At 38.6% G+C, this 22,901-nt stretch overlaps 1 protein-coding gene across 15 annotated transcripts in view; it reads left to right on the top strand.

Moving 5' to 3' along the window:
- The window catches only part of CASK (calcium/calmodulin dependent serine protein kinase), a 357,176-nt gene that overhangs the window by 246,425 nt on the left and 87,850 nt on the right, over positions 1 to 22,901 (top strand). For 11 of the 15 annotated variants that reach the window (XM_019823738.3, XM_019823747.3, XM_019823745.3 and 8 more), the window contains exons 9-11: positions 474 to 557; positions 11,674 to 11,773; positions 15,967 to 15,984. In XM_019823738.3, the coding sequence (XP_019679297.1) occupies positions 474 to 557; positions 11,674 to 11,773; positions 15,967 to 15,984 (202 nt within the window). The remainder of the gene's footprint in view (positions 1 to 473; positions 558 to 11,673; positions 11,774 to 15,966; positions 15,985 to 22,901) is intronic. The other 4 variants (XM_019823739.3, XM_019823749.3, XM_006943661.5 and 1 more) reach the window with 1 other exon arrangement.

Below are 22,901 nucleotides of genomic sequence, written 5' to 3'. Positions count from 1 at the left end.
TCACATGAATGAATGAATACATACATACATACATACATACATACATACATACATAAAGTGATCACTCACCTAAAAAAAAAATCCAGTTACTCCTGACAAATCCGAATGCTCAATCATTTGTGAAGTTAATTTTTCAAATGCTCATTTTGCCTGACAAGAACATGTCAAAGGTAACTTCATACCTTCATAATTATGATTTAATTATCTTTGCCATATAGCCATATATCTAAAAATTACTTGATCCATTATTTTAACCCTTTATTATTGCTGAAAATAAAATACTATTTTACTATCAGTTTTGACCTTCGTATCCCTCATTTGAGAATGTTTACCAGTATCATGGAATAAAATCTCCAGTATTTTAGAATTTAAGTTTCATGTTTAAGAAATGTGGCCTTCACTGTTTGTTTTAGATTAAGTTTCTTCACTTTTTTAAATGGCTACATATGTTCATTATTTTTCTTCTTTTATAGGAGCGGGATCGTTATGCCTACAAGATTCATCTTCCAGAAACAGTAGAGCAACTGAGGAAATTCAATGCAAGGAGGAAACTAAAGGTAATTAAAGAAATCAGCAAAAAGCTTTCTGACAGCTAAATTCTCACTTCTAAAAATTATTTCAATAAGGTTTTGTTTTTTAAATCATTTAAGGTAATATCTAAGTATGAATCTAAACAAAATGTTAAAATAAATGAAAGATTAATCACATTTTAGATTTGTATCATCCTAAAAATTTATAGCAGAGATGTAGTTACTTTTGAAATAGGAATTTACTATCTTTTTTTACATTTTTATTTCAACGTTTATTTTTTTTTTTGAGAGAGTACGAGCTGGGGAGGGCAGAGAAAGTGGGAGACACAGAATCCAAAGCAGGCTCCAGGCTCTGGGCTGTCAGCACAATGCTTGATGCGGGGCTCAAACCCACGATCATGAGCTGAGCTAAAGTCAGATGCCACCCAAGCATCCCAGGAATTCACTATTATTATCCATTATTGTTGAATATGAATGTAGGCCACATTTTCTCAAACTTAAATATTTTGACAAGAAAAATGTGAGTTTAGTTCAGTGGAAACAATACTGGATTAGAATTAATTAGACAACGATCACAAAGCAGTAAGAATCCCCACTACCTTGATCTACTAGAAAATATTTTCAAATTACTTTTCTTAGCTTTTCTTTATTCTTACTAGGTACCTTTCTCCTTTTACCATTCTCTCTATCCTCTATCTCACCAAAAAAAAAAAAAAAAATGGTAATTATCCCATATGGGGAGCCCGTTTGATTTTAAAAGGTTTTGAAAAAGACCAAATATAAAATAGTAAACTATTTTATTAATATAAAAATTAACGTTTATTTATTTTGAGAGAGAGAGAGAGCAGGGGAGGGGCAGAGAAAGGGAGAGAATCCCAAGCAGGCTCTGCACCATTAGCACGGAGCCCAAACATGGGGCTCAAACCCACAAACCATGAGTTTATGACCTGAGCCAAAATCAAGAGTCGGACGCTCAACTGACTGAGCCACCCAGGTGTCCCAACACTAGTAAAAAAACTGTATGGGACCTTTCCCCCCCTCTTCCCAACAGAGGAAACTCTTATATTGTGGTCTTAAAATTATTATTTGATTTATTTTTGATTACTGTAAAAAAATCATCTTTAAGTCTGTCCTCTAAGTGGTTGATTGGTTAGTAGTCCTCCTTAGCCATGTGACTCCCACCAACTATAAAACTTTATAAGTATTTTTGTATATGTCCTAAATTGCAGTAATATTCATTATTATTCAACCCCTGAAATATCTGAATAATTTCATATATACAGCTCTAGATTTTGAGGAACATTATGTGGATGGGGGAGAAAACTATGTAGGCCACGATATTATGCTATAGAGCTGAACTGTTCAGTCTAGTAGCTGCTAGTCACACATAGCTTTTTAAATTTAAATTAATGACAATTAAATCAAAAGTGTTCCTCAGTCACACTAGCACATTTCAAGTGCTCAGTAACTAAATGTGGCTAGTGACTAACGAATCAGATCACCCAGACATAGGACATTTCCATCATTGTGAAAAGTCAACTGTGCTACTATACAACAAAGGAAATTGTAACATGTCATTATTGGTGATGATGATTCTCCATTAAGCCTCTGTCCTAATTGTTTTTACAGTCAGCACTCCAAACTGGCTCTTCTCTATTTGCTTTAAAAGTCCTTGGCAAAAATAATTATTAACGACATGCCATTATCAAGATGGCACCTAAAGAAGTTTCCCAAGACTTTGACATACATCTGAACCACTGTAGCCTACAAGAGAAAAAAAAAAAAATCTTACTATCCAAAGTGAAATTTTGTCAGCTGTTCTTGAAGTTCATTTCTTCCCCAAAGGAACCATTAATTATACTTTTTTTCTCAGTTCTTCCCTAGTCTTTTTAACTCTGGCCCTGCTTTGGCCTTTGTGACATTGCCCTGTCTGGGGCTGAACCTTTCATTGGCCAAGTCCAGGCCTTTCGCCATAGTGCTCAGGTTTGCCCATCACGAGAAACCCATGCTGTAGTTCTCCCAGTGCCACAAAACCAGACTTGGGCCTAAAATAGCCAGAGTGGTGACTAAGATTCATTTGGACAGGGCAAAGCTGTTACAGCAGAGAGGGGTCATATGAACTTACCACATCCCTTTGCAGGACTATTTAAAGTTTCAAGACCCACCAGACAACCTAGAATTAGGACCGTCAGCAGGGTTGTCATTGAGATTTTTTTCAGCTTCTGGTCATTCAGCCATCCTGGTTAAAGTATGTTATGCTTACCATCTGCAAGAACTCATTCTCCTCATTCTGCCTCTTCTTTGAGCTTCCAGAACACAGATTTCAACTTTACTAGCTTTCAGAGACCACCACACAACTCTGTTTCACAAATGAACAGCTAGGTACCCATCCTTGTATCCAGACACTGTTTTTAAGCTCCTCAAATGTTAGGCAACAACCCATTGTGGTTTGTTTGTTTGTTTCTTACTCCCTTTGAAATGATTAAAAGGGAAGTTCACAGAAAGCAGTAGAATATTGCTTTTCTTACTTAGAGGAAGGAAATTTTTATCGTCCATGGCGAGAAGAAAGAGAAGAACAGCATTATGGGAAAGAGTGGGCTCTGGAGCTACTTTGCCTTCGGTGAATCGTGAATCGTGGCTCTGACACTTACTAATGTGTAACCTTGAACGAGTTATTTAAATTCTCTGTGCCTCGGTTTCCTTATCTACAAAATGGGGATAATGGTAATAGCTAACTCATAGGGATGTAAGAATTTAATGAATTAATATATTACAGTAGTTACAAAAGTACCTGGCAGTCATGAGTGTTCCATACATATTATTTGTTATTAACATTATTATTGTTGTTACTGTTTTACTGTGATTTTAATGTTTATACCTTTGACTTGGTACTCATTCTGTATATGAATAACTGTAATTCCAATAACTCCATACCATTTCAGCTTTTTTTCTAGTCATTGACATTAACACTTTGAAGTTTTTAAAAGCTTTTGAAAATGTTGGGGCGCCTGGGTGGCGCAGTCGGTTAAGCGTCCGACTTCAGCCAGGTCACGATCTCGCAGTCCATGAGTTCGAGCCCCGCGTCAGGCTCTGGGCTGATGGCTCAGAGCCTGGAGCCTGTTTCCGATTCTGTGTCTCCCTCTCTCTCTGCCCCTCCCCCGTTCATGCTCTGTCTCTCTCTGTCCCAAAAATAAATAAACGTTGAAAAAAAAAATTTAAAATGTATAGACAGGGGGCGCCTCGGTGGCTCAGTTGATTAAGCATCCAACTCTTGATTTCAGCTCAGGTTATGATCTCATGGTTCATGAGTTCGAGCCCCATGTCAGGCTTCTCACTGCCACTGTGGAGCCTGCTTGGGATTCTCTCTCTGCCCCTCCTCCACTTGCACTCTCTTTCTCAAAATAAATAAACACTTTAAAAAATTCATTTAAGAAAATCTAAACTAATGGAGAGACATTTAATGTTCATGGATCGGAAGACCCAGTATTGTTAAGATGGCAGTGTTTCCCAAGTTGATCCATAGATTCAACACAGTCTCCTGAGCAGAAAATGACAAATTGATCCTAAAAATTCATATGGAGATGCAAAGGACTTAGAATCGCCAAAACAATCTTGAACAAAGGACAAAGTTGGAGGACTCATGCTTTGCAATTTTGACACTTAACTATAAAGCTACAGTTATCAGGATTCTGGTACTAGTATGGGATAGGAGTAGACATGTATATCAGTGGAACAGAATTGAGAGTTCAAGAATAAACCCTTATATTTGAAGTCAGTTGATTTTCAACAAAAGTGCCAAGGCAGTTCAATGGGGGAAAGAAGTCTTTTCAACAAATGGCACGGGGACAATTGGATATCTATGTGCAGAAAGAGACCTTTAAAATGCCACTTTTGGGGTGCCTGGGTGGCTTAGTCAGTTAAGCGTCTGACTTCGGCTCAGGTCATGGTCTTGCAGTTCATGAGTTCAAACCCCACGTCAAGCTCTGTGCTGACAGCTCAGAGCCTGGAGCCTGCTTCAGATTCTGTGTCTCTATGTCTCTCCCTCTGCCCCTCTCCCACTCATACTCTGTTTCTCTCTCTCTCTCTCTCTCTCTCTCAAAAAAATGAATAAAACATTAAAAAAAAGTTTTAAAAGGCCACATTTTGGATGATTCCTTTTTTTTTTTTCAATATCTAGAATAGGTATTTATATCTGTAAATCCATAGAGACTGAAAGTAAATTGGTGATAGCCAGGTCTTGGGTAGTGACTACTTAATAGGTATGCAGATTTGGAGGGAGGGAGGTGATGGTGTTTTGGAACTAGACAGAAATGTTGGCTGCACAGCATTGTGAATGTACTGAATACTGCTGCACTGTACACTTTAAAGTGGTTAATTTTATGTGAATTTCACATACCCCACGTGTTTTTATACCACGTGACAAAAATTCTTCTTACATACTGGTTTCCTCTTCAGTACACTTAAGGGATGTGACACATTCCCATAGTAACAGTGGCTCACCATACCACTCAGCTCACCCAAGGGACCACCCCTCCCTCAGCCCCAGTTATGCCAGAGGTTGGAGGGACGTGTGTTTATTAAAACAGCCTCATGGTTGATTCTGATATGTCCACCTTATTGAGAGTCATTACTCTCATTAAGCACAAACTGTAATGGTTTTACAAAATTCTGTCATATTGTACATATCATAATTAACCAGCTGTTGGACACAGATTGCTTCCAGTTTTCCACAGCCATAAATATTTTTGCATTGCCCACCTTGGTATGTGATTATATTCTTAGGACAAGTTCTGTGCTACTGGAATTATTGGCATCAAAGTATGTATGTGTATTTAAGACTTGTGATTTCTTTCAATAACTTCCCCACCAAAAAGCTGTTTGAATAAATTTCTATGTATTTTTGGTGGTGAGTTTTACTTTTGAGGTTGAACCTTTTTCTCATTCTGAAAGTTTTGTGAAACTTTTTAATGCCAGAATATAAAACAATACTCATTATACTTTGCTGAAACTTCAAGACTATTACTCATTCATTACAATAATATCGATACTAAACAATCGGAAAGTGTTTTCTTTCCATATTTATACATTCATTTTGGAATTTAACCTCTCAGCAGACTTTAGGAGACAACAAATCCCTATGAGAAAATTATTTGGGCAATTAGCATTAACATCGTTTTCAGTCTACCTTTCACATGTAGATTTTTAAAAAGTTAATGGAACCCTGCATGTGATTTGAATTATCACACACTTCTTTTTATTCTCATCTCTTGCGTTATTTTGTTTTTACATCTGTGAATGATGATGGGAAAAAATTTTTTTTCTCATTTTGGTTACCAGATGTTTCAGATGTTGGGTTTTCCCCTCTTTTTGTTTTACACTAAGCTCTAGAATTTTAATACTTCAGTTTAAAAAAATCCTCTAGAAACAATGCTTCCTTTAATAGACTCCATAGGCCTCAGTACAAGACTAGATATAAGAATCCTATTTTCTCAAATCGAATATTAGGATGCGTGGGACAGACTGATCTAGGCTGTCTGGAAAAATCTGTGCTCTGTGGGTATGTCTTAAGGAGACACCCCTGTATGCTAACCCCAGGTGCCATCTACTTGGAGTTACTAAGCAAGGGGTCAGGTTGCAGGAGGTACTAGGGGACCATCTGTTAGCATCTGAGCTTGTCTAACTAGGGAAGAGGCTGAGGAGAGGAATCTGTTCTAGAAATCATCTCCTTTGGTTCATGAATTATTTCTACCTCTAGAAAGCAAATTTCCCCACAGTGAAGCATGTCAAATAAATTTTGTAAAAAAAAAAAAAAAAGAAAGAAAGAAAGAAAGAAAAAATAGAAGCAGTATTCTGTATTTGGGTAAATGTATTGCATTCAGTTTAGGAAATGGTTAAGTTGAATCCATGTGATTCCGTTAAAAGGATAAAAACATTTATTCCTTACACTGTATATACAAAAAATGAGGGAGATTTCCGATAACTACAGTTTTCCTGTATTGATTTTGCAAACCGCAGAAGTATCTGGTCTGTGTGCTTCTCTGAATTACCAATTGGTCCCTCAAATTCCTGAACTTTGCAGAACTAGAAAAAGTTTGTTTAGTGATACCATTTTCCAGCACTTTACGATGCTGTACTCTCTCACGCAATAGCCACTGGCCATATGTGCTTACTTAAATTTTAATTTTAATTCATGCATGTCAAATGAAATTTTAAATTTGATTTCTCAGTTGCACTAGCCACGTTCAGTACCACATGCAGCTGATGGCTACTGTACTCAACAGTACCAGTATAGAACGTTTCCATCATCTCAGAAAGTTCTATTGTACAGCACCATCAGGAGTCTTGGCACCTCCAAAAGTAATGCTTACCTGTAAACATCACCTTCTGAGAGGTCAACCAGGAAGCTCTAACAGCTGCCTTTTGGCACGCTGCGCCTGTCTGTAAACTCAACAAGAGCTAACTTAAGGATTTATCAAGGACCTTTGTGCCCTGATGAAAGCCAGCATTTACATATAGTCCTCTCCTGTAGTAAGGGGTGGTGCAGAGGCAGTAAGACAGCACAGCAGCCGTGGGCTCCAGCTACTCAAGAGCAGTAAGCCTGGTGTCCAAAAGGCACAGCTGATTCTGAAAACTTCCTCCAGTATAAGCAGTTTACATAGATAAAAATTGGAAGTGATTTTGATCTTTCTATTGACTTTTACAAAGCGATTCTATTAGTTTCTGATTGTGAAATATAGGACGTATTACTTCCTAAGTTCGGCTGTCTAGCTTTTGAAAGCTATTGTATACGTTAATCGACCATCTTTATAAAATACTTTCACAGAGTCCAAAAGGATTCCTAAGATACTGTTCTGTGCAGTTGCTCTTAAATATAGTCCTATCTACTGTACTTGCAAGTCTCATTGTTAACCTTCTTCACAGGAAATAGCACAGCCAACTTTAGTCAGATGGCCCAACTTAATGTGATAAAAAATTCCTGGTTTTAGACCTGCATCTGAGTTTTGTTTGAGTATCCTACACACATAGACTGTGCCGACTCTACTGAATGATAGCATTGCTTGTGACTGTATGTACAGAGATTGGGAGCTCTGATGTAATCAGGCCTCTCCCCTCATTATCTAGGGCCTACTTCTTACATGTAATCAACCCAAATCCTTTAACATTTCTGCCTTGAAATGATTTTCCGGCCTTCTGGATCATCTCTGTTCAGCCTCAACCTCTCCAAGTCCTTCACCCTTTGTAGGGCTTGAAGTTCAGTGCTCTTAATCCTAGTAAGATGATCCTTTCTCGAATCCTTATGTCACATGTGGATTTGTATCACCCTGTGATGGGTTTTGCCCCCTTAGTATATTACAACATGACTGTGTGTTATTTTGCCACTTGGGTGCAAACCCAGTTTACTCTCCATGTCATCTGAAAACTTGCGTGTCTTGTATCTAGACGTTTTAAAACATACCTCCCTGTTGTGCTATCAATCCCATGGTGCTTGTTTCTGAGCTCAGGGAGCACCAAAAAGGGAGTACTGGCTCTTCGTGGTGGTCTTCAAGTCAGCAAGTCCTCTGTATTCACTCTCCTGTACCTTTCTTAATAACTCTGTTGCCTCCTTAGGGGTGCCTGGGTGGCTCAGTCAGTTAAGCATCTGACTTTGGCTCAGGTCATGATCTCACGGTTCATGAGTTCAAGCCCCGTGTTGGGCTCTGTGCTGACGACTCAGAGCCTGGAGCCTGCTTTGGATCCTGTGTCTCCCTCTCTCTCTGCCCCTCCCCTGCTCATTCTCTGTCTGTCTGTCTCTCTCTTTCAAAAATAAACATTAAAAAAAATTTTTTAATAACTCCATTGCCTCCTTAGGTGCATTCAGTAGTTTAACTTAGCAGAAGTCTGAGCCAACCATTTTCTTGTTTTCCACTTCCTTAAATGAGACACAGAATCATCTAACTGGGAGTATTCCATTTTGATGTTTGACATACCAACAATAGTTGAGATTGAGTTGAGAATTAATTACTTGTAGTTCTTTTTTTGTTTGAATTTAGAATCTGCCTAACTTGCTTAGTCCAAAATTGCATCTTTAATGCTAGTTATCTTAGCAGACTCTGAATAGTCTTAACTCACAATTGTTATGTTTCACTCTCAGAACATACTAAACTTTCCCTTCTAAATTAAAGCAGGCAGAAAACTTCTTTGTCAAAGATGTGATAAACTGGGAAGCTTGAAGAACTACCTGTATAAGATGTAGATTGATGTTGCTGTACCCATGGTCTCTTTCATAGCAATAATGTAGTACAGGAGTTGGCACACTATGGCCTGCATGCCAAATCTGGCCCATTGCCTATGTTTACATGTAAAGTTTTATTGGAACATAGCAGTGAACATTCACGTACATATTATCTGTGGCTACTTTCATGCTACAATGGCAGAGTTCAGTAGTGTCAACAGAGACCATATGCCCTGCAAGCCTAAAATATTTACCATCTGGCCCTTTGCAGAAAAAAATTTTTGACCCCTGGTACAGTAAAAAACCCTTGAACTTGTGAGTAGACATTCTGTCTACTCTTGATTTTATCTCTAAGTTGGCAGCGACCTTAATAGGTTGCTAAGCCTCTCTGGACCTCAGTTTCCTCATATGCAAAATGAGTCTCTTAGAATGAATCATCTCCTAAGGTTATAATTCTATAAATCCATAAACTGCTTTGGAACCGTTTTTGCTGTTTTACATAATAGCTTTGCATTGAATATCCAAACCGCATGCAGTCACTGAGTTGAGAGGACTAAATAAAGAAAACTGCTAACCATAAGATAAATAAGGAACTTGCTACTATTGTTATAAAAGAATTTACCTCTCAAGGCTCTTTGAAACAGTGCTTTCCTGGCAGAAGTTATTTGTAGATCTTTGATCATAGTAGTAGCTAGACCATGCCTTGAGATATAAACCCACCATATTAAGAAACTCAGTTGAACTTCATTTGGAAATAAAAATAAAGCATCTCTAAAATTTAGTTTCAGTGTGTGGGAAACTTTTGATACATAAAAATTCCATTCCCACCCAGCTTTTTAGGGAACATGGTATATATGTAAAGTGAAATAAGCTTCTACTATAGAAAGAAGAACTCAACATTCAGTGCTGTTTTTTTCATCTCAGTAGCTGACTATAAAATTCCGCATAAAGACTTCTCATACATTAACCCTAGACTTTCAGAAATCTGAAAAGTTGGGGCTCCTGCCTGTCTCAGTTAGAACTTGCGATCCTTGATCTCAGGTTGTGAGTTCAAGTCCCACATTAGGTGTAGAGATTACTTAAAAATAAAATCTTAAAAAAAAGAGAAAAAGAAATCTAATAAGTTGCCTGGAATGGTGTCATCAAGATCACTTCTCTGTTTTTTTTGCCTTCCCTTTCTACATTCAGTTCAATTCAATTCCATTTATATTTGTAGAAAGAAACCCTAACGCGACCCCCCGCCAAAATGAAACTTGTGGAAATGTGTTTCTATTAATGTTTTCATATATTTAATAAATGCCTAAAAAGATTTATCTTTCTGGGGCACCTGGGTAGTTCAGTCAGTTAAATGCATCCGGCTCTTGATTTCAGCTCAGGTCATGATGGCACAGTTCACGAGATCGAACCCCATGTTGGGCTCTGCACTGAGAGCACGGAGCCTGCTCTGGATTCTTTCCTTCTCTTTCTGTCCCTCCCCCATACGTGCTTTTCTCTCACTCGTTCTCTAAATAAATAAATAAACTTAAAAAAAAAAAGATTTATCTTTTCAGAAAAATCCTCAAGTTCAACACTTAAAATATAGACTATGTAAGTGATTTAATCCTTAAACTACCTAAATGAGTAATTCTACCTAGACCAGCAAAAGGCTGTGCTCACATTCTAGCTCTATATTACTAAGATTAGTGACAGTTTGCACTTACAAAATGCTTTACAGTTCACAAAGCACTTTCATATACATTATGACTTTTGACAATTCTGTAAGGTAAGTTATGTCAGTTTTAATATTGACTCAAGTAGTATCAGGCAGCTAGAAAGTGGCCCAGCCAAGGAACACACCCAGGTATTCTGACCCATGCCTAACAGTCGCGGAATTGAACACTTTCACAAAATAACTGGTATTGTTCTTCTTGTTACTGAAACAATTCCCAAGATTTCTCCACCCAGCAGTCCTATGTCATGCATTCCATATGACAGTAATTCTCAACTAGGAATCAGGGAAACCTGTGCATGTTGTTTAAAGAGTCACCTGTAGAGGCGCCTGGCCGGCTCATTCAGTGGAGCGTGCAACTCTTGATCTTGAGGTTGTGGGTTTGAGCCCCATGTTGGGTAGAGAGATTACTTAAGAAATAAAATAAGGGGCACCTGGGTGGCTTAGTCGGTTAAGTGTGACTTCGGCCCAGGTCATGATCTCACAGTTCGTGAGTTCGATCCCCGCATCAGGCTCTGTGCCAACAGCTTGGAGCCTAGAGCCTGCTTTGGATTCTGTGTCTCCCTCTCTCTCTCTGCCCCTTCCCAGCTCATGCTCGCACTCTGTCTCTGTCAAAAATAAAGAAACTTTAAAAAAAAATTAAAATAAATAAATAAAAACAAAATAAGATCTTTAAAAAAAATAATAAAAGGAGTTACCTGTAGTTGTTTCTGCTGTGTGGCCTGAGAGTAACACATAGTCATTCACAAAAAGAGAGGGGGGCAAAGATATTAAAAAAGGAAAAGTGACTCATTCCTACTTCCCAGAGATAATGCGACTAACATTTTGGTATATGTTTGGTCTTTATATCCATATTAATCTTTTTTTTTCAAACATGAGGTCATACTATAGATTGTTTTAAAACCTTTTTTATGTAACTCACAAGCATCTTTCTGTTTTATTAAACATCCTTCAGCATCATTTCATAGTGTCTGCAGAATATTCCGTTTTGTGTACATGATTGAGTTCAAGATGTGAATGGTTTCATGTACTTTCCCAATCCCCAGCAGTGTTCTCATATATGCCCATGTGATTAATCTCAAGGAATCCAAACTGATTTACAAGCTACCCCTCTTGTAGCTGTCACCTCCTACAGGTTTGACTTTCTGAATAATCCTTGCATTTGTTATTGAACTTTTTTACACGTATGTGCTTTAATATCTTTTTCCATCTTTTTCTTTTAGGGTGCAGTACTAGCAGCTGTGTCAAGTCACAAATTCAACTCATTCTATGGTGACCCCCCCGAAGAGTTGCCAGATTTCTCCGAAGACCCTACCTCCTCAGGTAATTGGACCATTCGTCTGTTCACCAGTGTGAATCATTTGGTGTCTACATCTTCTCTTTTCCACCGTAAATAAACCTTTCCTGTGAATCCAGGCAGATCTCCCAAGGAATTCTGAGGAAGTTTGTCAGCAGCCAAATTCCATCCACATGTGTCTGCTTCCTTCTAATTTTACTACCAAAGTCGCTTTCCCCTGGTACTCCAAAACCAGCATTTTATTGTTTTCCTTTTACCTCAGAAGTACTTCTTCCCTTTTCCCCACTCCAGACCCAACATTGCATTTCATCCAATCCAACATTGTAGTCAGTCTTTTTGGATCTTTCTGATTGCCTTATACCCCAACAAAAAACTTCTTTTTTATTTTTTTGATGTTTATTTATTAATTTTGAGAGAGAGCATGCACGAGCAGGGGAGGGGCAGAGAGAGAAGGAGAAAGAATCCCAAGCTCTGTCAGCACAGAGCCCACCATGGGGGCTCAAACTCACGAACTGTGAGATCATGACCTGAACTGAAATCAAGAGTTGGATGCTTAACTAACTGAGCCACCCAGGACCCCCACAAAAAAACTTCTGATACAAGATTTTCCCCTGTCAACTATATCAGACTTTGGGGCAACACTGCTTTTAATTTTATCTTTCAATGTAAAGCTGTCTCGTAAGTTATCTCTCGAAACAACTTACAAGTTCCTCTCTTTTTTGTAAAATCTATAACACATACATACAAGCATTCAGAGGAGAACACAAAAGGGTTACCTATTTGGATCAAATGTATATAGGGACCCCTGGGGGGGACAAAATCCACTAGTGTTCACAAAATTATTTTATAAAGTGCTCAGATTTCCATTTTATTAGTGAGGAATTCTCAAGGATCGTTTATTAAAAATCCATAGTATCCTGGGGCACCTGGATGGCTCAGTCCATTAAGGGTCCGACTTCAGCTCAGGTCATGATCTCACAGTTTGTGGATTCAAGCCCCGTGTCGGGCTCTGTGCTGACAGCTCAGAGCCTGGAGCCTGCTTTGGATTCTGTGTTTCCCTCTCTCTCTCTGCCCCTCTCCCACTCGTGCTCTCTCTGTCTCTCAAAAATAAATTAAATATTAAAAAAAAAATTTTAAGCAATAATAAAAAAATAGAAAGTAAAAACCCATAGTATCCATTTATACATTTATGTAAATGCACGTATGTGTGTGTTACACTTTATAAATTTCATTTATTTATGTATTTACGTCTGAGTCCTATGCCCTCCGCCCTTAGGTTTTCTCCCTTCTCACATTAGAGTCACTCAGTATCTGCCATGTGGTTGCCTTTGCGCTATTGGTTTGATTTTTGGACTGGCTCATTCGATATTCAGGTTATTTCCATTGGACTCAAGAAGCATTCGCACATTCTTCCTGTATTGCTAGGGTGGTCCTTTACCACTGTGAGCATTCGTCAGTATTTCTGCTTCTTCCTTGGCTGTGTTTATACACATACGTACACAGACACGTTCCCATACACACATGTTCTTATCAATTGGTATGTGCTTCTTACACCTGGTGGAAAAGAACGAAATTGAGTTTCCCCATTCCAACAGCTGTGTAGTTCCTCATTTTGACCTTTACCAACTGGGATGTGAATCTTCCTCTTTTGAGTGAAGGTGATTTCCAAAAACATTCAGAAATGGGAATCTCAGAAAAGAGACTCTCTGAAGAGAAGGTCTTGCTGGCTTCTTCTTGCTGAGGAAATGGGAGTCTCCTGTCTTTTTTCTTCCAGTCCAATTTATTCCCTCCACCCGTAGCACTGCGGTTGGTGTTTGCTAGCTCAAACCTCTCTCTTCCCTCCACACTGTTTCCAGTAGACTTGTCTGGCACGAGAAGATTCCAGTACTGGTTTTATGTTGTATTGTGACTACATGATGCAGTCACAAACTTGGACTATATCAAGAGATTTTCGGTCAAGATCTAACACCATTTTCATCTTAAAATCGGGCCTGGGGAGCAGTATGGTCCTCGCAGTAGCTTCACAGACCTAAGCTTTACTGTTGCCCCTTAATATGTACCTCTGCCTGGCAAGAGTTAAATGAGCTCTTAAGTGTTCCATTCTGTTAAAGAGTCGAATTTTTCTTTTAGGGAAGGAATTGCCCATAGTTATAGACACACTTAATTTTCTGTCAAATACATTTTTATTACCCAGTTTTTTGTTTTTCAGTACAATCTGTAAGTGATATGGTCAAAACAGCTTCTGATTACAAAATTTGCTTTTTAAACAAAAACGAAATTTCCCCCACTGTCTTGCGGGTAGCCTGCAAGCTCTTGAATTAGTTGTTCACAATTTCACGTTCCCTCTTGCTTCCCTTTCCTGCAGTCACACCTTTTTTTTTTTTTTTTTTAATTTCTGGATCTTAATGATCTTGTAAGCATTCTGTATCTTCATTTGACATGCAAATGTCCGTCCCAAAGACAATGGGACATTTTGAAGAAAATTCTAATATTGCCCTAACTTCCACACAGCTGTCAGGAAATATTCATCTGTTCCTAAAATTAATTTTTAATACTAAACCATTTAAAGGGAGGCATTATACTACTGTATCAGCATTGTTTATGAAATAGCTCTCTACCAGCAAACTTCCCTTTCTGCAACCAACAGCGAAGGCTATATGCTTGGCGGCAGAAAGCCTATTGTATACCTTATCTGGACTCACAGAAGAGCCTTACACTTTCATAAATTAACACATCTGTATTTTCAGTTTTTATTTCATTTTTGTTTTTTAATATTTCCATTTTCCAGCCTAAATTTTTGTCTGTTTAACTCTAATCTTTAAATTGTGCATCATTTATTTTAAGTTGCAACATTAATCTGTCCACCATCTTGCTGTTTAAATTTGCATGGGCTTGTTTTACAGTACAAAACACAAAGCACCTTTCAGCATTACCTGAAAGTTCTTGCAAGCCTGTGGCAAAAAGAGAAAAATGATCAGAAAGCATGTGTTTCGGGGCACCTGGGTGGCTCAGTCGGTTGGGTGGCCGACTTCAGCTCAGGTCATGATCCCACGGTTTGTTGAGTTCGAGTTCCATGTTGGGCTCTGTGCTGACAGCTCAGAGCCTGGAGCCTGCTTCATGTTCTGTGTCTCCCTCTCTGTCCCTCCCCTGCTCGTGGTCTGTCTCTCCCTCTCTCTCAAAATATTAAAAAAAATTTTTTTTTAAAAAGGAAAGAACGCATGTGTTTGTAGGGTGGGAGTGGGGGGCTCCAGGGAAGGAGGCATTGGAGAACAGTAAGGTTCTTGTAAGGTTCTTGAGAAGGACAACTGCCCTTTCTTGAGAAGAACAGTCTGTTTTTCATCTTTAGATAATGCCTGTTCTTTCTATGAAATAATAATAAATAGGTTGTTTTCTTTAATGACCTTGCTTGACAAAATTAAAAGCTGACTATCCTATTTTAGTCCCCCCCAAATTCTATTTAAGATCACAATTTAAAAACAAATTTAAAATTCATCCATTTCCCCATTTGTCATCTAAAGAAGAGTCCATCATGTTTAGGTATGCTATTTACGTTGTAGAACAATTTTTATGTAAGAGATTATTTTTTCTATCCGGATTATCAAAATCAGCCCATTGTACTTTTACTAGAATTTGATGAGTTTAATCACATGATGAAGAGTGTATTGTTCCTTTGTTACTTACTAATCCAAAGTCGAAATCTTTTCTCCTATTTCGAATCAAAGTGAGAATCTGAGCCCAGTGTGGCTTTGTTGTTTGTTTGTTTGTTTGTTTGTTATTTGTTAACATTTATTTATTTTTGAGAGAGAGAGAGAGAGAGAGAGTGTGTGTGTGTGTGTGTGTGTGTGTGTGTGTGTGAGCAGGGGAGGGGCAGACAGAGAGAGAGGGAGACACAGAATCCAAAGCAGGCTCCAGGCTCTGAGCTGTTAGCACAGAGCCCGACAAGGAACTCGAACCCACGAACTGTGGGATCATGATCTGGGCCCAAGTCGGATGCTCAACCAACTGAGCCACCTAGGCACCCCTTGATCCCAGTGTTTTAATGACTGAAATACTTATCAGTCCTAAGGAATGTGCTCATGGAACACAAGGATTTGCTTTGGGCTCTGCTGGGGGACCATGTTTCTTGTGGCTCATCTACAGGGCCCAACTGTAGCTCGATAACCTGCTTGCTCTAAAATCATACTGTTTGTTGTTTGTCCATATGCTGCCTTCCTCCTAGGACTTCTAGCAGCAGAAAGTAGGTATCCCTTTGTTTTCCTCTAAGCTTTATCTTTTATGCAAAAGTGTTTGGCTTTGCATGGTTCATAAGCGGCTTGACTTTTTCCTTGGCTGTTTGTGTTTAGATGTTTGATTGTGAATTTTAACACTGCCTGACCACAAAATCAAAACGTACGTGGCTGTATTGATTTCTCGAGGCATTACCATACAAATAGTACTAACTTCTCACTTTCATAAGAGGAAGACAGGCAGTGTTAAAATTTAAACTGCACTTACTATTACCTCACATCTGAATTTCAAGCACGAATACGGTAATTTGGGGGAAAGGGTAACTTTTTTTTATAGTTTTGCTTTCAAGAAAGCTTTCAGGGTAAGTGAATTTTCCTTTGATGATCGCACCATCTGTAAGCAGTTTACACTACTCTCTATTATTGACTGAATTTTTAGTTAATTAATATGGAGCTGTGGAATAAACTCCCAAATTCATGTGTCTCAACAACTTTTACCATTGGGAAGGCCATTTATAAAGACTAATATAATGGCTAGATTTTAATTACAAATGAATGTAATTTGATTATGTGACAATATTAAAGTAAAAAGTAGGTAAGAAATTAGACACACACACACACACACAAATGAGTACAAATAAGAGTAAGGCTATCTGAATAAGATGGGTGGATTGTATCAGTGTCCATATTCTGGCTGTGATGACACTATAGCTTTGTAAAACGTTGCCATTGGGGACACTGAGCAAAGTATACAAGGGATCTCTGTATTTCTTACAATTGTATATGATAATCTATAATTATTTCAGTAATTTCCATTAAAACAACAGAATAAACCTTTACCTCTAGGTTGTACTTACTGGGGGGAAGTATATAAGAGACAAAAATAAATCAGAAAATATGGATGCTAATAATTGGATACATTGTCACATTGTCTTGCATTTGTTACTCATAGCTCCAATTGCACCTGATTTAATACAAAAATCTCACAGTATGTTAGTTATCCGTTGCTGTGTAATGAATTCCCTCAAAGCAGGATTTATCCTTTCACGCTTTCTGTGGGTCAGGAATCTGGATATGGTTTAGCTGTGCGCCTCTGGCTCAAGATCTCCCATGAGACTATAGTCAAGCTGTCGTCTGGGGCTGCAATCTCATCTGAAGACCCGACTGCAGGGGTGGGAATGGAATTCTCTTCCAGACTCACTGTACTATTGTTGACAGGCTGCAGTTCCTTACTGGCTAATGGGTCCCTTCCTAGGGCTGCTCACAACATAGAAGTTTGTTTCTTCCAGCATGAATGATCAAAAAGGGAGGGCAAAAGTAAGAGTGCCCCAGACAAAAGCCATCTCAGAAGTGATGTCTTATCATTTCTGCACTATTCTCTTCATCACAATGAGTTAATAAGTCCAGCCCACACTCCAGGGAAGGGATTTGATTATACAAGGGTGTGAATAGCAGGAGGCAGGATCTTGGAGGCCATTTTCGAGGCTGTCCACATTTTAATGACTATTACAATGTGAGACACTTCCCATTTGTAACTGCTTTTGTTTCTCCAGATTTAGCACGTCTCTCCTTTTTTTTTTTTTGTTTTTCAATCAGTAGACCTATCATGTCATTTGGAAATGAGAGCGTCTTAGAGGTATCAAGTAGTGCTTTTCCATAGTTGTAAAGTTTTATATGAATGAGCACTTAGCAGAATGCTATTTAAAGTGCTTTGACAAATCTGTGCCTAACAATGGTGCTATTTGAAAACAGACTATTTTAACAAGCATAATGGCATTAGAATTATAGCATTTGTGCTCCGACAGAATCCATTTACAGGGTGTACTTCTTTTTAACTAATACTAAATTTTGAGGCATCTGCCCTGTACACATAAAGAATCTAAAGGATTTATCACCATGTGTAAGTTTTCATAGCTTGAATTGCATATAGTTCAAATGCTTAAGTCCAAAATACAATTTCTATTACAGGATTCACTATTGCTTATAACTTGATTGATAACCAGAATGTGCTTTGTACAGTGGGAATAAAAGCTGTTGTCCAGGGGATATAAGGGGAAGCTAGCTTTTGACTGCAAAGGGACAAGAGGGAACTGTTTTGGAAAGATGAAATAGACACTTATATTAGTGAATTTGAACTTAATAAATTGTACTTTAGTAAGCAGATTTTTAAAAAATGCTCTTGTGCTTACAGGTAAGGGCTTTGATTGAGTAGGTGATATGAATGCGTGTGTGTGGTGAATTCAGTGTTGTATAAATGGGATTGCTAATACAATAGGAGAGAGGTAATTGGTAACTTCAGAAAAAGCTAGACTAGGTTCAGATGGTTAATTTGCTCAGTGACACTGGATTTTATAGCTATACATATAATTTTTTAAATATACACATACAAATATTTTGTTACCGAACTAACTTGCATACATGTGTGTATGCAGTTATCAGATGTATGCAGTATATACATTTATCAAAACTCATTGAACAGTACACTTAAGATTTGTATATTTTACTTTGTAAATTTTACCTGTGAGAGAGAAGTGTTAAAATCTATGCTGAAGTGTTTAGGGGTGCAGTGTAGTGATGATGTGCACTCTGGCACTCGTTTTGAAATGAATGAAGGGGCACCTGGGTGGCACCCCTTCATTAAAGTAAATAAAACTTTAAAAAAAGAAATGAATGAAATGACATGAATTGATGGATAGATAGATGTGTGGTAAAGCAAATATTGCAAATTGCTAACAATTGTATAATGTAGATAATGAGGACAACTCTTCCCACTTGGTATTTGTTTGAAGACAGACTCAGCCCACTTTGAGACTGAGAATTTTTAGCTTAAACATTCTGTTTATTTTTCTCTCTTCCTTTCAAATTATTTCTACTCAACTTTTTCATGAGACTTTTCTAATCTTGTGATGCAGTTGTTCTGGACTCAAAGTTTTTATTGACCTTAAAAGCATATTCCTCTTTAAAGAAATAGACTGAAAACATTTTTAAAACAGTTGACAAGTTTATGCTTTTTGGTTATTATTTCTTAATAGTAGCAGAAAACCTTTGCAAAACTTATTTGCATAGTATGGTTCTTAGAAAAAGCGGAAATGTTCAAAGTTAAAGTGTATAATTATCAACCTAAATTTTTTTAATGTTTATTTATTTTGAGAGAGAGCGAGCACACGCACCCGCGATCAGGAGAGGGACAGAGAGAGAGGGAGAAAGAGAATCCCAAGCACAGACTGACACAGGGCTCAATCCCGTGAACCGTGAAATCATGATCTGAGCCAAAATTGGGAGTCAGACACTCAACCAACGGAGCCAACAGGTGCTCGTATCAACCTAATTTTTAGATACATACTTGATCACCATATGAATTGGGCAGAAAATAAAATATTCGCCTGAAGGCAGAGCTTTGTTTCCTTCTAATTTATCATTGTGAAAGTTTTGGACTAAGGCCTACAAAAATAAGCCTTATATGGGAAATAAATTGAGATTAAAGAAAGGATAGAAATTGGACATCCTCTCATGACCAAGTGCAAATTATTCAGACGTGTTGCTGAGAGTGAAACATGATTTCAGGTGGAGTCCATCTGTAGTAGAATGACTAAGTGTCACAGACCTGACTTTTGGGACTTGCTCTTCTGCTCACTGCTGTGACCATTTGACCCTGGTGAGCCTCCAATTTTCCAAGTATAAAAACACTTACCTTGCAGCACCTGAATGGCTCAGTCAGTAAAGTGTCCAACTTCATTTCGGGTCATGATCTCACTCACAGCTGTGAGTTTAGGCCCCATGTTGGGCTCTGTGCTGACAGCCTGGAGTCTGCTTCCGATTCTGTTTCCCTCTCTCTCTGCCCCTCCCCCACTCACGCTCTGTCTCTCTCTCAAGAGTAAATAAAGATTAAAAAAAATTAAATAAAAAAAAATACTTGCCCACAGGACAGGGCTACTGTGGAATCACATAAGGTAATGACTATAAAAGCACTTTGGAGGGGCGTCTGGGTGTCTCAGTCGGTTAAGCATCCAACTTTGGCTCAGGTCATGATCTCACGGTTCATGGGTTCAAGCTATGCGTCGGGCTCTGTGCTGACAGCTCAAAGCCTGGAGCCTGCTATGGACTCTGTGTCTCCCTCGCTCTCTTTGCTCCTCCCCGACTCATGCTCTGTCTCTCTCTGTCTCTCAAAAATAAATATTGAAAAAAAATTTTGATAAAAATAAATAAAAGCACTTTGGAAATTATAAACTTACACACACATAAGTAGCAAAATAATTTTATTATGACTTCAAAGAAACTGTGCTGTAAAATAAGCTGTTTTCTGTGCTTAGGTATTGCATTATAATGCTTGATTTTTAATTCTTCAGAATTTACTCAGAAAAAAATAATTTTAATCAAACGCATTTCATTGTGTCTCTTTGTGCAAAGCCCTCTAACAAAGCTCAGCCTGGAATACAAAAGTGAATAGAATACCTACAGTCCTACCATTAAATATATTGCCCCCTGAGGTGAACTCATGCTATTTAGCGACTGAATTTTTTCAAGGCAGTTACAAGTTTATTCAAAGGTTTTATAGGGGGAAAAAACATATTTTTCAGTGTTTGAGGAAAGTGAATACTTCTTTCAGGTATGACAGGATTAATCCACAAAATAAATACCAGTAGCAGTTAAGAACCTGTGGGGGGGGGGGGGCGCGCTGTTATGTTGTGTTGTGTTAATTATTACTACTGCCTCAATGTTCAAAACAAATAGCAGTGGAAAAGCCCAGAAGTATCTTCGTATACCTATATATCTTATAATGAATTGAAAAATTATGGGACATTTAGATGGGCTTGGTGTTGAACTGCGATATCAGTTGTATGTATATATTAGATGAAGAATGTGTTTCTGTGGTTCTGGTGGTCATACCCAAAGAAAGAAAGAGAGATATCAGTGGAAAGTGTTACAATGATCAAGGGTAAAGAAAGATTTTGAGGTTAGACCAAAACTATGCATTTATTCAATGTGAAAAGATAAAGGAGAAATGAAATAAAAAGTGTAATTTTCCTGCCTAATTTCAGGAACTTAAAATTTGGGACATTTTACAGAAACTGCATTAGGCAGCTTGAGTACAGCTATGGAAATGCTTCTTTTTGTGATTGAAAAGCCCCAAAGTGAACCATATTTGGGTACAGGATAAGACCATATAAATCAGTTCAGAAAAGGTGACAAGATCCAAGGAGGTTAAATAGATCTGTTGACCCAGTTGGTGTTGCCTACTGGAAACACAGGCTAACAATACTTTTGTGCTTTTGTGCTTTCCAGCAAAGCATCCTCTTCGTCCATCAGAGCACATTAGACCCCAGGTGGAGGTGTTGAATTCCTGTTCATCCACCTCCTCTCTAAGTTTGTCCCAGGGTCTCGCTAGGCAGCCTATTTCTGTGACACTTTGTTTTTTCCTCTTGTAGATCATTTACTTCAGGGTATAGTATGCCTGCTTAACACACTAGCCTGAGAGCCCCTTCCTCAAGGCCAGGAATCATACCTGTTTTCTCAGAAGTTCCCACCTGGCACCTGGCAAGAAGTAGGAATGTTCACTAAAGGGTTTGGTTATTTTCCAACCTGATAGGGTTCAGGTTCTTTTCTAGCCTCCATATCCATGCATAAACCACACGTAGCTTCTTGTTGACATTTCTCCTATGTCTCCACATACAGCCAATTCATGTAGTAAGTCAGGCAGAACATAGACTTCAGAGCCAGACATACTGGGGTTGAATCGTGGTTCTCCCACTTCCTCGACTTCTCTGAACCTCCGTTCCCCATCTAGAAAGGTCAGGTAATATATATCTACCTTACTGCCTTGTCCTGAAGATGTGCCTGGCACAGAATAGACACTCAAGAATTGGGAGCCGCTGTTATTATTTTGTTTCTTTAGAACTTAATTCAGTGCATACTTTGTGGGTGTTCTAAAATGAATCAAATGTAGACCTGCTTTAAGGACCTGACAGCACAAAAGAGTGAACGAGTGCACACATAAGGTAACCCAAACAGATATTACATGGAAGCCTGGGAGTTCACAGACGAACAAGTGATACAGCCCTGGTCTGGTACAGCCAGAATGGCTTCCCAGTGGTTAGACTTGCCCTCTTGGTATTCACTAAATACAAGGTTGTTTTATTTTATTTTTTTAAAGTTTCTTTATTTGTTTTTGACAGCGTGAGCAGGGGAGGGGCAGAGAGAGAGGGAGACACACAATCCAAAGCAGGTTCCAGGGTCCGAGCTGTCAGCACAGAAACCGATATGGGGCTCAAACTCGTGAACCGCGAGATCATGCCATGAGCCAAAGTCGAACACTTAACCAACTGAGCCTCCCAAGTGTCCCATGTATTTCGAATATTTTTTATAACGTTTATTCATTTTTGAGAGACAGAAAGAGACAGAGCACAAGTAGAGGGAGGTGCAGAGAGAGAGGGAGACACACAATCCGAGGCAGGCTCCAGGATCTGAGCTGTCAGCACAGAGCGTGACGTGGGGCTCGAGCCCACAAACTGTGAGATCATGACCTGAGCTGAAGTCAGATGCCTATCCAGCTGAGCCACACAGGCACCTCAAGGTTCTTTTATTTTAATCTTAGAGTATTAATAAACTGCCACCTAGATGATGTATCTGCATAAATGATACTGGCAGAAACAGTAGAAACTAGGTAAGATTCCACTAAGATAACTGAATGAAAGTGATAATTAGGTTTCTGTGGTATCTGTTGAATTTTTTTAGTATACAAACATTTCGTTGGTATTTTTGTTATTGCAGTTTGGTGAGTCCGGAAGTTTAGAACTGGCTTTAGTAACTTCATAAACCTGGTATCCTTGAACTCTGCTATTGATGATGTGCAGGGGTCAGGGGCTCAGTGGGACATTTGGAACTAATTCCTTCATATTATCTCTTGTTTTACAAGGCTTTCAGTAAGGGA

The sequence above is a fragment of the Felis catus genome, chromosome X, assembly GCF_018350175.1.
Source record: "Felis catus isolate Fca126 chromosome X, F.catus_Fca126_mat1.0, whole genome shotgun sequence".
Lineage (NCBI taxonomy): Eukaryota > Metazoa > Chordata > Mammalia > Carnivora > Felidae > Felis > Felis catus.
This window is presented reverse-complemented; position numbering and strand designations above follow the sequence as displayed.